The sequence below is a fragment of the Falco biarmicus genome, chromosome 9 (assembly GCF_023638135.1).
Source record: "Falco biarmicus isolate bFalBia1 chromosome 9, bFalBia1.pri, whole genome shotgun sequence".
Taxonomy (NCBI): Eukaryota; Metazoa; Chordata; class Aves; order Falconiformes; family Falconidae; genus Falco; species Falco biarmicus.
In genome coordinates this window covers 9,615,293-9,629,345 of record NC_079296.1, presented here as the reverse complement: position 1 = coordinate 9,629,345, position 14,053 = coordinate 9,615,293, and the positions used below count along the sequence as shown (strand labels likewise).

The 14,053-nt window shown below is 48.9% G+C and overlaps 1 protein-coding gene across 5 annotated transcripts in view; it reads right to left on the bottom strand.

Annotated features, from left to right (window-relative positions):
* Positions 1 to 2,984: 2,984 nt before the first annotated feature.
* Positions 2,985 to 14,053, bottom strand: part of NSMF (NMDA receptor synaptonuclear signaling and neuronal migration factor) — a 52,839-nt gene continuing 41,770 nt past the window's right edge. For all 5 annotated transcript variants that reach the window (XM_056351379.1, XM_056351378.1, XM_056351375.1 and 2 more), the window contains 3 exons: positions 12,906 to 13,008; positions 12,440 to 12,515; positions 2,985 to 10,613 (listed from right to left, as the gene is read on the bottom strand). In XM_056351379.1, the coding sequence (XP_056207354.1) occupies positions 10,516 to 10,613; positions 12,440 to 12,515; positions 12,906 to 13,008 (277 nt within the window). In that variant the 3' untranslated portion in view covers positions 2,985 to 10,515. The remainder of the gene's footprint in view (positions 10,614 to 12,439; positions 12,516 to 12,905; positions 13,009 to 14,053) is intronic.

Here is a 14,053-nt window from a genome sequence, read left to right as displayed (position 1 = left end):
TGCTTTAGGGAGAGCTGGAGACTCGGGAATCTTTTAGGGAGAGCTGGGAACTTGGGAGTATTTTAGGGAGAGCTGGAGGCTCAGGAGCGTTTTTTGGTGAGCTGGAGTGTTCAAGGGGGAGCTGGAGACTCAGCAGCGTTTTTGGGCGAGCTGGGGACTCAGGAGCTTTTCAGAGAGAGCTGGGGACCAGTGGCGGTTTCCACAGCACATTTTTCCTGCCGCCTTCACTCCCCTGTGCCAGCCACTTGTTGGGCACAGAGGTGCGGGGCACACGCTGCGGCAGCGTTATTTCCAGGCAGCGCCTGTTATCAGCTGCCAGCAGGTTTCTTTGGGAAGTCTGGCCATCGGGGAAGTGATCGCCCCATACTCCGGACTTTCCACGCCTCCAATAACGCTCTGTGCTGAAATGCTCGGCCCAGAAGGTGTGGGGGACATGGCATGCTGTGACGTAAATAACCTTTGGCCAGAGCTTGCCGAGGTCCCATCCTGCCTGGGAGCTGCGGAGCCGCACCCCGGCATGCTGGGCTGCTTCGACATGAGCAACTTCACCATGTGCCAGGCGGGCTGCTGTAAACACAGGTGTGCTTAGGGGAAGGAGCACCGTGTCCTGCTGATAAGGCTCTTACCTTTGCACTCCTGACCCAGAACAGAGCAACTGCACCTTCTTCAAATGATACCTGGAAACAATACTACTGAAAATAGTAGCTTGTTGCCAAAGCTGCCCGTGTGCCGGGAGCCGTGCAATGCCCAGGTGTGCTGTGCGCAGCAGGAGCTGCTCTGCTGCAAGCCAGCAAACCAGAGCTAAATGGAAGGAGGCAACTCTTTGCTTAAGTAACACAAGGGTGATATAAAGTTTGCACATGACCCACTGTACTCGGCTGAAGCAGAGGTCCACAGTGCACCGTCCCGCCTCCTGGCCCTCGCCGTGCCGGCAGCGGTTGCCCGGGTTGAGGATAAAGGCTGGGCAAGCGGGTAAGTGACATTTCCCCGCCTCTGGTGATTCATGGCTCAGGCACGTACAGAGCCAACAATGTGCCTTTGTAGTCTGAGATCTCAATGGATTTCTCTTTCGTGGTCTTGTCTGGTTGGCTTTTGAGCCTGTGTAAAGCCCATAAATCCTGAAATAATGAATCCCAGTTTATCTGCACCTGGTGCAAAGAAAACGCCTCCCTTTGTGAGGATCGAACCTGACAGCTGCTAGTTTCGCTGCATGCCCGCCTGCTTTTGTAACAAAAAAATAAATCCAGCCATTATTCATCGCCTCCCCTGCCAGTCAAGATTTGAGAGCCTTCTATCATTTCTGTCGACTGTTTCTTTCCTGGGCTGTGCGTTAAGAACTGGACAGTGAAACTTGGCTGGCAAGCGAGCGCTTTGCAGCTAATCCCCTGCGTTGCTGTATTTACACCCACTGTTAACCCCAGAGCAGTGCCCGAGTGCTGTTATTAAGAGGCTCCTGGGAATCCCGCTCAGTGCTCACATTTTGGCACAGGAACAGGAATGCTCGATTACAAAACCCAGGTGTGATGATGGCAGGGGGCAGGACCCGGAGGGTGTGATGGCAGAGTGCCACTGGGTAGCATGAGCACGAGTTTCTGGTGTCCCAGCAGTGCCAGGGCACAGCTGATGTGGCTGCAGAGCTGGCAGCGGACTATGGCATACGCAACACGTCAGTACCAGGCGTGGCACACACTGCTGGCAACGGTAGGATCTGCTGGGACAACCCCCAGTACAGCCAGGTGATAAGGGAACAGGGAAGGAGCAGGGCCCAGCAGGACTTGGAGATGCATGATTTCACCTTAAACCCCTGCAAGACATCTCAGTTCCTCACCCTTTGGCAGCGCAGAGCAGAACTCCACCCGCACAGCTCCCGGCCTGGGTTTGTGTCCATCACACAGACACAGAGCACAACGGGAGGGTGAAGAAGGTGATAGGTAAAAATAATCTGATCTAACTGGGCTTCTGCAGCAAAGGCTGCAGAAGATAATACAAAAAAATAGACTGACTTTCTGGCCACCAGGTACTCTGGGCACCAATGTTGCTGTAAAGGCCTTAGGGAGAACAGTGGCTGGGTTTCTGGCCAGAAGTGGTGGTGAGGGATTAAAAGTGATTTCCGTCATCTGGCCCACTGCTGAGACAGATACGGCACGTCCCACCCCACTGCGGTGATGGCACAAGGAGAAGGATGTCTCCAAATGAGGAGAATGCAGAAATGAAGGGTGATTGATCCCAGCACTGATGAAAACTGCCTTACATGACAGAGTTGTCCAGCCAGTTTCTCTCCGCCTCTGCTCAGAGGGGCTGCAGTTACCACATCTAACGGGAGATGGACATGCAGGTGACTGTCAGCACTGGAGATAAAGGGGGAAATGGCAGCTGGGAGTTCAAGCCAGACCTGCTCGCTTCAGCAATTAAGTCAAACAGACCTGCCACAAAGAAGGTGGCTTATCCAAATTCAATGCCTTTTGCCCTCCTGGGGACGTGCTTTCTTCTGGAGCTGGTCTGTTTTCTCCAGAGGGGTTTAGCCTCACTTGAATTTCTCCAGGGCTCTGTTTATCAGTGACTAGGATGTTGCTCAGAGATTGGCCTTCCTCCCAGGAAAAGGCACAATGCTTAATGCTCTCTTAAGTTCCTTAGCGACCCAGTCGATACTCACTAAACTGCAGATAAGTGCCAGAACTGTGAATCACTCTGTACTATCCCTGTCACTGGATTTGTGCCTCTCAGATGGCCCCTTGTTTAAAGCATCAAGAGTTGTTACCTTCCTCCCCTTTTAACTGCAGCTGGGTCTCTTGCACCTCTGGAGCTCTTGCTCTTGAGTTTTCAGCATTTCCCTCGCTGCTGCCATTCAGGGATGCCCAGTGCCTGTATCTCCCTCACCTGCCAGTACAGCAAAGCATCTGCCAAGTGGCTTTTCCTGGGTCTGTAAAAGCCAGAGAACAACAAAAATAAACCAAACAAAAATGAACCAAACAAGAGAGAAAACCTGCTTCCCAGAAACATCTCTTTTTATTAAATCACATCTTAAAAGCTAGAAACATCCACGTATTTGAAACCTGGTTATCATACACAAAGCAGCAGCTTGTCTCAGAGAAACGTGTTAAGGGAGGCAGCAGAGATGGCAGATGTCTCCTGCATCACAGTCAGGTTCACCTCATGCCCGGGCAGCAGGCAGCCAGCCAGAAACCACCTCGAAAACTGGGGAGAGGGCTTTGCAGTAACTTTCCTCTGACGTCTCCAAGGAGCCAACCTGCTGGTCCAGGGCCCACCGCAACCTCGGAGCTTACAATCTTTGTTTTCAAAGCTCTCCATTAACTTTACGACAGTTTTGGCCCCGAAGCAGCAGGTCCCAGGCTGAGCTCTAACCCAGAGGCTCTCGTGGCCAACCTTTCAAGCTCCATACGCATCTGTTCTGCCGTCAGCTTCCTGCCAAGATGGATGAGCGGGAGGGACCGGAGTGCTCGGAGACGTGGCGGGCAGGTACACACGGTCCCAGCCTCGCCTGGGCGGCACAGAAGGATGCAGCCATGCCACCCTGCACTTGAGTTTGGTTTTGAAAGCAGCAGGGTGCTGCCAGCTCCCTCTGAGCTCAGCTGAGCAGAATCGCACCACAGAGCACTTTATCTTAACAAGGTTTGTCAAAGGGTCGATGACTATTCACACCTGGGTGGTTTGGGGGCGTGTCCCCCCCATTATTTTGACAACTATGCTTCTTTTGTTTTTCCAATTTGGATGAAAGTCATTTGCTCAAATATCTCAGAGTTTAGGAGCATTACTGGATGTAACCTGTCCTTCCCCACATTACCAGATCAACTGTCAAAGTTGGCATCGTTACCTTTTCCACTTGTTATGCATTTTGTTTTCCTTTCAGAAAACCAGTGATGCCCCCTCACTAGCAGCTCTGCAGTAGCAAAAGGAGGGCTCGCAGCTGACCGAAGGAGCTGGAAACAAAACCCAGTGCCTGAACCCTGAGGGGAAACAGTAAAGTTCCCAAAAGCCCATCACTCCCAGCCCTGTGAGAGCTCAGTTTTTGCTGCTGCTCGGTATCACAGCTGAAGTCACCCCAGTTCCAGGAATAGTGTTGTTAAAGAACAACAGGAAACACACACTGTTTAACTTGTAGCAAAAACTACAGCCCCTTCTTGCTCATTTGAGTACAACTCTAGCCTGGTTTCCTGGGATGGGGAACACCAAACTCACTTGGTTTCCTCAGTCACCCCCATCTTAACACCTAGAAAATAATGCCTCATTTAGCACAGGGAGCACAGCAAGCGCCGGGGAGCAGGATCCATACTCGAAAAAGCCTTGCTCGGCTGTACTTATCTGCCACGTTTTAGGGCGTTTTAAATGTAAGGGCAAAGCTATCTGTCCTTGAATTCCCAGCTCCAAGTTAACAGGACCTTGCAGTGGGGACTGTATTGCTACAGCCAAATTTTAGCACTAATAAATAAGTAATCTCATAACCCCACACCTTCTGTTGAAACTTTTTGAATACCACTGATGCGATTGGTGCTGGTCCTGAGTCAGAGGCCAGGGTGACCACGGCCGTGACCAGCCCCTGGCCACCTGCTGCAGCCTCCCTGGGTAAGAAACGTTCCCCAAGTACCACCCATCACATCCCCTGCACAGCCATGGGACAAAACTGCCACCGGCACACACAGAAAGCCCACGGACACCAGGGCCGTGGCTGTGCCCGTAGGTTGTTGCTGGAGGTACTCAGTGACTCCCAGGAGGGGCCACCCCAGGTGGCTGCCTGGCTCCAGCGGCTTCCCGAGGGGCTCAGCGGATCCGTTTGCTTCACCCGAGGCTTTGCAGTGCGGCTGGAGAGGCTCCTCCTGCCAACGCTTTACAGGGCCGTGCCTGCCGTGGTTAATCACAGATTCCTTTGGATGCTGAGACGAGGAAGCCTGGAGTGCCCAATTAACTACGTATAGACTGCCTCCCCCCTGTCTAATGCAAGACAGCTCTACGGGGGTCTTATCTGTCCTTCTCTGTGTCAAGTTTAAGGATGCGCTAAAAGCAATACAATAATGTGAAAAATTATTAGGTTGTTATTCTTTAGAATTTACTAAACATCTATGAAAATGCAATTTAGCTTCCCTTCAGATGAATTCTTTGCATTTAAATGTCCATAATGGTTATTCTTTCCAGTATTTTAAGATTTTCACACTGATGGGCAGTATGTAGACTGAATTTATTTCCTTATCAAAGCAGCTATCAGTTCCCAACACTCTTCAGTCGCTCACGCACAACCTCAGCAAGAGACTGCGCACCACCATGTGAGCGGAGACAGCAAACATTGGTACCTTACTACTAATTCCGCTGATTACACAGCAGGGTAACCTGGGAGTAGCAATGACCACAGTCTAGTTCATGGTCATTAAACTACCCATGCACCCAGTCAGCTCGAGTATGCAATACTATTAGCAGGCCGACTTCTCATCAAGACCATAACAGTCTCCAGTTGACTTTGGCTTGTGTTTCCAGCACTGAGAATTAAAAAAACACTCCCATGGAAAATGCAGAAAGCCATGGATACTCTGTTATCAGTGGGACAAAATACAGGATCACAAACAACTTTTGACAGATGGCACGGAAAATGATGTTGCTGCTCATTATCCCTCAGGAGGATATCTGCAGCATCCTTCAGGAAGGGCCGTCCGTATCGTCAGCTCCAGGGACCATCACGGCAAAACCCAGAGCACAGAGCGATTCAGCTTTACGTGCACCTGCAAATCCGCGTCCCCGTACTGGCAGCGTGGCCCAATCGTTCGAGGAAGGCTGATACAAGCACATCATCTGATGCACGGTTCCAGCCATGCATGCCAAGGGCCCTGGAAGGCCTTTTTAAATCCTACAGTTAACATACCTTATCCTGGGACCAATATATTCATGTCAGACTTTTAAACGGGGTTTTGATGGGTTGAATGTTTACACTTACACCAAGAGAGCAGAACAAGCCTGTCGTTTCACCTCCTATCTGGGCTGGGATTAAGGACACACTCCCATTTCCAGATCCTGCCAGGCTGGTTATTTACAATCAGCATTTTCCATTCTTTCAGCTAACCCCACTTCTGTTGCCTGAAGGTGACGAAGCAGCGTTGGCAGTCGCTCTGCCAGCAGAGCCTTGGGAACAGGAACTCGCAGCCACAGGTCATTAACACAGTCACGTCCCGAAACAACAGTGGCTATTTGTGAGATGGGCGCATGCCAGGAGCCGGAGAGATGCGAACACAGCATCGACGACAATGGTAACGCTGCCTCACGCTTTACCGCACACGGCAAAATAAGTGGGGGAACAGAGGGGCAGCATCTCCCCTAGACCACGGGAAAGAGCTGGTACGTGGAGAGACGGCGTGAACGCACATACACACGCACGCGAGAGGCCCCTGGAGCAGGAAACCCGTGCTGAGCTGCAGGCCACAAGTGCAGGCTGAGAAAGGACAAATTCACTTCCAGAGCCCCCTCCGCAGAGGCAGGGTGGGCCTCTCGGGATGCTCCAGGGGCACTCGGAGGCAGAAGCAGTTGGGATCCCAGGGGTGCGCACCGCCGAGCCCTCACACAGGGCAGGACAAGCGGGCTGGTTCCCTTTTGCGGTCAGATGTTTTGCTGGCTACAAGGATTTTTCTGGGGTTTTTTGGGTTTGTTTTTGGTTTTTTTAAATGCAGGAAGGGATTATCTGCTAACTCATCCGTTTCCCAGCCCAGGCCTGAAGGTCAGCTGCAAAGGGAAGCTGGAGGCTGCGGTATGAGGAGAGGTGCAAAAGAATTCATCTCCATTTTCTACATATTTCTATGTGCCTCAGGTAACCTGAATTCTCTTCTTCGTTCTCCTCCCCAGTCAAACAAAAGGAAAAGAGAAAAGCCTCTCTGGAAAACTCTGTATAAGACAAGTGCCACATCCAAGATGACACACACACCCCGCAAGCCTCTACAGCTGAGTGAATATTCTCTGCTGGCCCCAGATAATACGGCTGGGGGCTGCGCCCAGCATGTGAGCACCAGAGACCCTTCTCCTCTCCTGGAGGTGACAATCCCAGCCCAGGCCATAATGCCACCACAGACTCTGCTGGCATTCATCAGGTCAGGCATGAGCAGCAGAAAGCCCACACGTGGTGCCAGGGCTGGCGCCCGGTCTGGCTATCCCAATTCAACCTGCTTCTCGGCACGCTGCTTGCCAGGATTGCCCGTGTCGGAGGTGAGCTCCAAGCTGACTCAGACAGCAGCTACCTGTGAACAAAGTGGTTTCAGGGCTTCAGTCAGAGATACGAGCGGGTGGGGAGAAGCTGGAAGAAGCAGGTAGAAGTGGGATGACACACTGTCCCGTGCACCGGGCAGCTGCAGCTCCCGGGGCAGAGGTCCAGCAGGCACGCCATGTGTCACCAGCACTGCCCGGCTCGGCCTCCGCGTGCCACCCAGATCCCGCTCGGCATGTGCGGAACCAGCGCTCGGCCTCCGCGGAGGGGACATCCTGGCTGTGACCGCGCTGTGGGCTGGTGGTGAGCGCACACCCAGAGGTTGTCCTTTACAGGCTGGTCCAACTGAGGAAGTTACAGGCTCTAATTTTACCTCTAAATAATTCCAATTTTCTTTTTTTGCATCCTACCCTCTGCTGATCTCTTCCTTTCCCAGCAGCGACTTGAACAACTCAGCCAGTTAAAAAGGAGAAGAAACTAGTTTTCCTCTTTCAGAAACGGTTAACTTCAATGACGCTATTTGCACAAAGGACTTTAAACATCAATATTGTCTTTCCAGTCACAGCTTTAAGCGTATTTCATCTCTTTAGTCAAATGAACGCTACAAAGGAAATAATATGCTCATGTCATAAACATCACAAACTATGAGGAATATAGATCTTTGGAGAGAAATGCATTCATGGTTTATCATTATACTATACTATAGTTAACTGCACCAGTAAAACAGTCCTTAAATGTTCATTCAAACATACATCTTCCTATAGGAGTTATGCAACTGTACAATCTACCTTTCTACTTCGCGCCCCTAGTTCTACAAGTGGTCAATGAGGAGAGATACACAATAGTTCTACAGAGAAATCACAGAAGTGGATACATAAATGGGCCCTTTTGGAGTTCAATAAGATTTTCAATAGTTCCACAATGCTACATTCATGCTACCAAGTTCACGGAATTGGGATTTTACTTTAGAAAAGAGAAAGGAAGAATGGTTTGTCTGTCTCCAGGTAGGAGTGGAACCACAGGAGGTAAAAGGGTCAAAAAGGGAGAGTTTTGTGTCGGCATTTTAATCCTGCCACCACCGTCTCCTTCTCCAAACACCACATGACTTTGTGCTTTCACCGCGCCTACAGCTCCCCCCTCTCACAAGCGCAGCTGGCCGAAGCTACCATGCTAAAAAACAGCAAATCAGCAGAAATTTTGTTTTCTTTTTTATATCTGGCATTTTCTTCCGACAGCTACAGAGTGGTGCCTGTCACCCCCTTCACTACAAGTCTGGAAAAACACGACGGAGTTCAGCGGCTGAGCCCAGCCAGAGATGAGGTGCAGCTCCCAAACCTCCCCGGGATCAGGGCGGCTTCCCAACGGCTTCCAGCCAGACTGGGAGGCAACAGCCCAGACCTACTGGGTTCCATATGTTGCTTTCAATGGCTTTAACCCAACTCTCTCCACCTATTCCTCTCCTTACTGTATGTACATTATTTCTTTAAAAGTTCTGCTATAAATGTAAAGGGTTCAGCAGTTCTAGCCAGAGACCTGCTCCCCAAAATTACAACCACAGATATGTCACGGGGGAAGGAGTACTCTACAGATCAGAACAACCAGTTCTTTTTGTAAGTATTTAAAAGAAGATTTGTACATATATTTTCCTTCGCTTCACAATCAACTAATTTTAGATACCAGGAAGTCAGAAAACCAAGGGAGTCCTTCCCTGTTACTACTCCAGTAGATTTTACTTATAGAAGAAATAACTTGTATCACCTCCCAGAACTGCCAGAGTGACCTACGCAGACTGTAAGTAGTATTTATCCTCTGAGCAGGAGAGTAGATGAAAACACCCCTTCCCCCAAAAAAAAAAATCACACACCCCCCGCACCCCCAAACAAAAGTAACTATATTTCAAAATATATCCTCAAACATCAAGTACAAACCTGGGTTCTCAAACCACAGCTGCTCTGACAAAGCTCTGAGTTCACTCTGTCCTACACAGGAAGGGACGTGAGCAGCTCGGACCAATAAACAGGTCTTTTTAGCATAGGAAAAGAGGTGGATTATGCACAAACAACTGGCAATCAAGTGAACAGAGGGAATATTCAAACTCATGCTACAAACCCGTCCTGTGTTCCTCCAGAAGCATTTCTTCTAAATGCCTCAGTGAACAGTCTCCGTGGAGGGTTTCTGGTGGTCTTGCAACCGCGCTGCTCCACGCAGCAGACTAGAAAGAGAGCTCGTCTCTCAACACATAGCAAAACACTGGCATGAACAAGTAATTACCATGGCTATTAATTTCTAATTCATTTTTATACCATAGTGAACCTGATGGAGGTTTCCCAACCAGGTACCGTATTTCTAACCTAAAGTATTTCAGCAAAACTAAAGTCCCATAGTTTTGCAAGCAGCAAAATAGAAAGTAACAAAGTTGTGTCTAATCGGAGGAGGAATATACATTCGTGAGAGCACATACAATTAGTGCAACACAGCTACTCTGAAAGTAAAGAACCAAACCGGATTAATCAATGCAGCAGACATGCAGGGTCTGCTAAGTTATGTTAAACCCATGTTTGCTGGTGATTAAATATGTCTACAGAAGATATATTACCATTCTGAATATATTTTCAAGCAGACCAAAAATACCTCATCTATTGGTTACTGGTGTGTTATTTTTAACTAATTAAATATTGGGAGGGATTTTACCCCTCTTGCTATAAAAATTGCACTTATTTTCTATTAAACAAAACAAAACAAGAGTTAGATTTCAATTCTATATTCCAGTATATATTCACATTGAAACTGGATCGTCTTGATCTAAGCTTGCAGGAGTAGGTGTAGCAGTCCTTGCTCTCCAAGATCTCCAGCACAGAAGGTCCCATCAGTACAAACCCCTCCTTCCCCTGTGCTCTGCTCACTTCTTCACTGTAGTGCACGGGTAAACTGATTTTTTTTTTTTTTTTTTTTTTGTAAGAAAACCTGAGCTTCAAAAGTCTTTTAAAAGGACCTGGAATTAAATCTGGCCCATTCTGACCCAAAACAGCTCAGTTCTGCAAGGAACTTCATCCTGTCCTCGTTTCACACAGCTCCTCCTGAGACACCACGGCTCTGACCTGAGGCGAGTGAGGTGTCAAACCCTTTCCCTCCAGTCTCTCTTGACTCAGGAGACTTTCACCCCCCCAACACACTTCCGAGGGCTCCTTCTTCCCTCCCTTTAGCACTGCTGCCTCCTGTAGGGCTTTGAAGGGCTCCCTGTGCCAATAAAAAAAGTCTCTCTGCAATAAGCACGACTTCTTGGACACCGGTGATCAACTTCCTCTTGCAAAGTCTTCTCCAGCTCATAAAATGTCATCGTAATCCAATAGTTTGGAGTGCTGGCGGGTCTTCCAGAGGCGGTAAAGGCGGAAGTCAAAGTAAGTCTCAATCATTTGCTTACCTAGGAGAAGTGAAACGAAGCAGAGGGGTTACAGCCTGTAGCATGGGAGATGCAAGAGGCCACAGCAGCAACAAAAAACTTCAACCCACCTACAGGCAGGGACACAGCAGAACCCATCCACCTCCTTAATTTGGAGAATACCGACATTCAGCACCTACCCAGGACACGTGAAGGTGCCCATGAGAAGCAAACATCTTTCTAGATCTCCTCAAACCACGAAAGGCTCCTTATAATCCCCTGGCAGGGTTTATCCCTGGGGGTGGGAGCTGAGCACAAAGTCTGCCTCCAGGCTTTGACCCCTCTGCACTGACTGCAGAAGGGGGAGGCCGGGGCTGCAGAGTATCAGGCAACAGCTCCAACAGCCTGCACTGAGGCAACCCGGCACAGCGACGCCAGGAAATTACAAATCAAGAGTTAACTCACTGTAAAGATTCGTGGGAAACATTAAAAATAATTAACATTGAAAATTCAAAATAAAAATGCCTTTTTGTTTTTCTTTTTAAATTAGCGTTAACAGGCCGTCTCTGTCCTGCAGAGCTGTCTCTTCTCACAGCAACGAGCTCACCAGGACACGCAAACGCAAGTTCTGCGCCACTGGCGCCTCTGATTGAAGGTGGTGCGACTGACAAGGCGGCCACAGACCGAAGGCCATGCACGGGTGGCAGCAAGTGCATTTGAAAACAGCAGAGCAAGCAACCATGGGCTCTGAGACAGCTCAAGGAGGGGATTTTTGCTTTTGAGGCCTGATTAAGATTAGTTTTAGGTGACTTTGTGAAGGATTAGAGAGGGTACACTACTGGAACATCCCAGAGTGATCAAGGGGATAAATTCAGACGTATTCTTCACACCAGCCTCCTGAAAGACCAACTGCTCAAATACATGCGCACAGAACCTGCTGCCTTGCCTGCCAAGCTGCATGTAAATCCAGGAATTTCCCTGCAAGTCGCTTCTCAGCACACGTTATGAGCATGTTCGCTGTGGGATCTGTGCAAGCACTGTATAAAGCTGGGTGCAAACCTCCACAGGACACACGCAGAGGACCCTGCGCAGCACAAATGTGCTCAACTCCCATACATTCCTACGACAGTAAGTGGGAGTCAAGAATAACCCATCAGTGCTGATGCCAGCTGTGAGCAGCAGAGGATGTATCCACAGTGCTTATAGCCTACTGCTGCTTGTATTCATCTTCCAAGAGAACAAAGCACCAAGGACTACAGCAAAGATAAAATAACAAGGGCAAATTCAGAGTAAGTTCCTCTTGAAGCTGCACCCGTAATTACTTACATGGACCAAAGAACAGGAAAAATTACATAGTCCCTTGAAATATCTTGAGCTATAGGAAAAAAAAAAAAAAGGCAAAGCAGACTGAGATGTAGAATGGCTCCAGTAGGCTATATCCCAGTCGCTTGTTGATGGCACAACTCACCCAGTACCAGTGGTTTGAGTCCTGGGGAAGCGACCCCTGCACACCAGGTCACAGAAGAGGTTCTGCTCCTATGTGCATTTCTCCCACAGACTTCACACACCCTAGCAAAATGATGGATCTCCTAAACTCAGCCTGGGAAGCCACCTACTGTTTAGGCTACTTTGCCACTGCCAGTAGCTGGGTGAGGGCTCTGCAGCTTCAGGCAGAACAAACAGGATAGATGGAATGTGAACATGGAGGATTTGAAAGGGAAAACCAGGTTCAGCAACTGAACTACACAAGCAAAATAAAGACCATGGCTGGGCTTAAGGGAGTTCAAAATTGCTTTTTCAGGAAGTTGCCCACTGAAGGAGGCAGGCCGATTTGGAACGTGTGAGTCTTTTTACAGAAAATAAATTACCTTGAGCTGATAGTTCAAGTGGGGACTCAAAGGCAACCCTATAAGGATTCATTAAGTTTTTCAGATTCTGAAATAGCTGAAAGGAAAACATATCAAGAGTTAGCAGCTGAAAACAAAGACAAACCTCCAGGGTACCCAGAATTGCCCATCCTGCTCCCTACCTCTAGAAAACCTTCACGTCCTTCAAAACAACTAGCTCACCAGCACAAATAAAGTGCTTTGAATGAATGACTGTTCTCAAAGGCTTCAGTATTTGTCCTGCACATGACTTAGCATTCCTCCCTTGCTCTCTGGGGAAGGCACAATCCATGGGGTGGTTTGCCCATTCACAGCCACTCATAGGACAGGATAGCAGCATGTTCCCCACAGCAGAAGAGGAAGGTTTAGACTTCAGAGTGACTATTGCCTCTGTGGGCTTGGTGCTACTCAGCAGACATACCCCGAGAAGCAACCCAGGAACTCTTACCTTCTCCCCATTGGGGTTTCCAAGAACGTAGCAGCCCATGATGTGAATGATATTTGGTTCAGGATTGACTTTACTCATCAGCCGGCTCAACCTCTTCCAGAAGCTGGAAGAAATAAAAAAACCCAGAATACATAATTAAAAATAAATAAATCAATCTATCTCCTCATATGCATGACTAATCACAACGATGTGTGTGCACACTGCTCAAAAAGGGCCTAGGGCTTGTAGCCTGAGGAGCAAGCTGCTGAGGAAGAACCACTGGTTCTTCAACATGGAAAAGCAGGGGCAGAGCAAGGGTCTGAGGAGCAGGTCCAAGTCATGTGGTAGAGAAGGAGGAGTAGCCCAACAACCCAAGGAAGCTCCAAAGTGAAGGGAGCAAAGTCCACCAGGATTGCTTTTAGACTGACAGTTTTACTAAGCATCCTCTTCTTGTAGCAGTTCCCTCGAATATCCTCTCTCCCATTTCTATTAATAATTGCCCTTTCTAAATAGGAGTGTTATCAGTGTACTGGTTCATTTCCAGGGCACGAAATAAGCAGAGAACAGCTGGAGAGGCCCTTCTTCTCCATAGCTAGAGAGAACACCAAACCAGGCTGTTCCATGTTAGCCCTTGCTTGGCGCTGCTCACCAGACCTGCTATATTTTGTGAGCGCTGACCAGCATGCTGTGCCCAAGGGGCATGAAATCCAACCACCTCCCTCGTGCAACAGCTTAGCACAGACTTCTGGGGGCTCTAAAGCCCAGCAGATCCTCTGTAGGGTCTGCGATCAGACTGCAGCCTAAGGCTTTCCATGACTGCCTCCCAGGGACATACAGCTTGGGTGGAAACATTCACTTCCAAGCACCCAAGTTTTCAGCTGCGTGTTCACAGCTTTCCAAAGGTCCCTGAATTACCAGCTTTGCACCAGCTATGCCTGGAATGTGTTCAGAAGCATGTCCGCACACACGTGCGGAAGAATTTTATTGACAGCGTTTGTGCCAGAGCATGAGCGTGCTGAACAGATGTTGATTTAAGTACTCAGTTCTCATGCCAACAGAAAGTTGTGTAAGAACAGGTTGGTATACATCCTCTCCCCCACAACGAAGCACTGTTAGCCAAGTACGTTTGAGCCAGCACAAGTGAGCAGGCTGCAAAACAAGCAATGCTT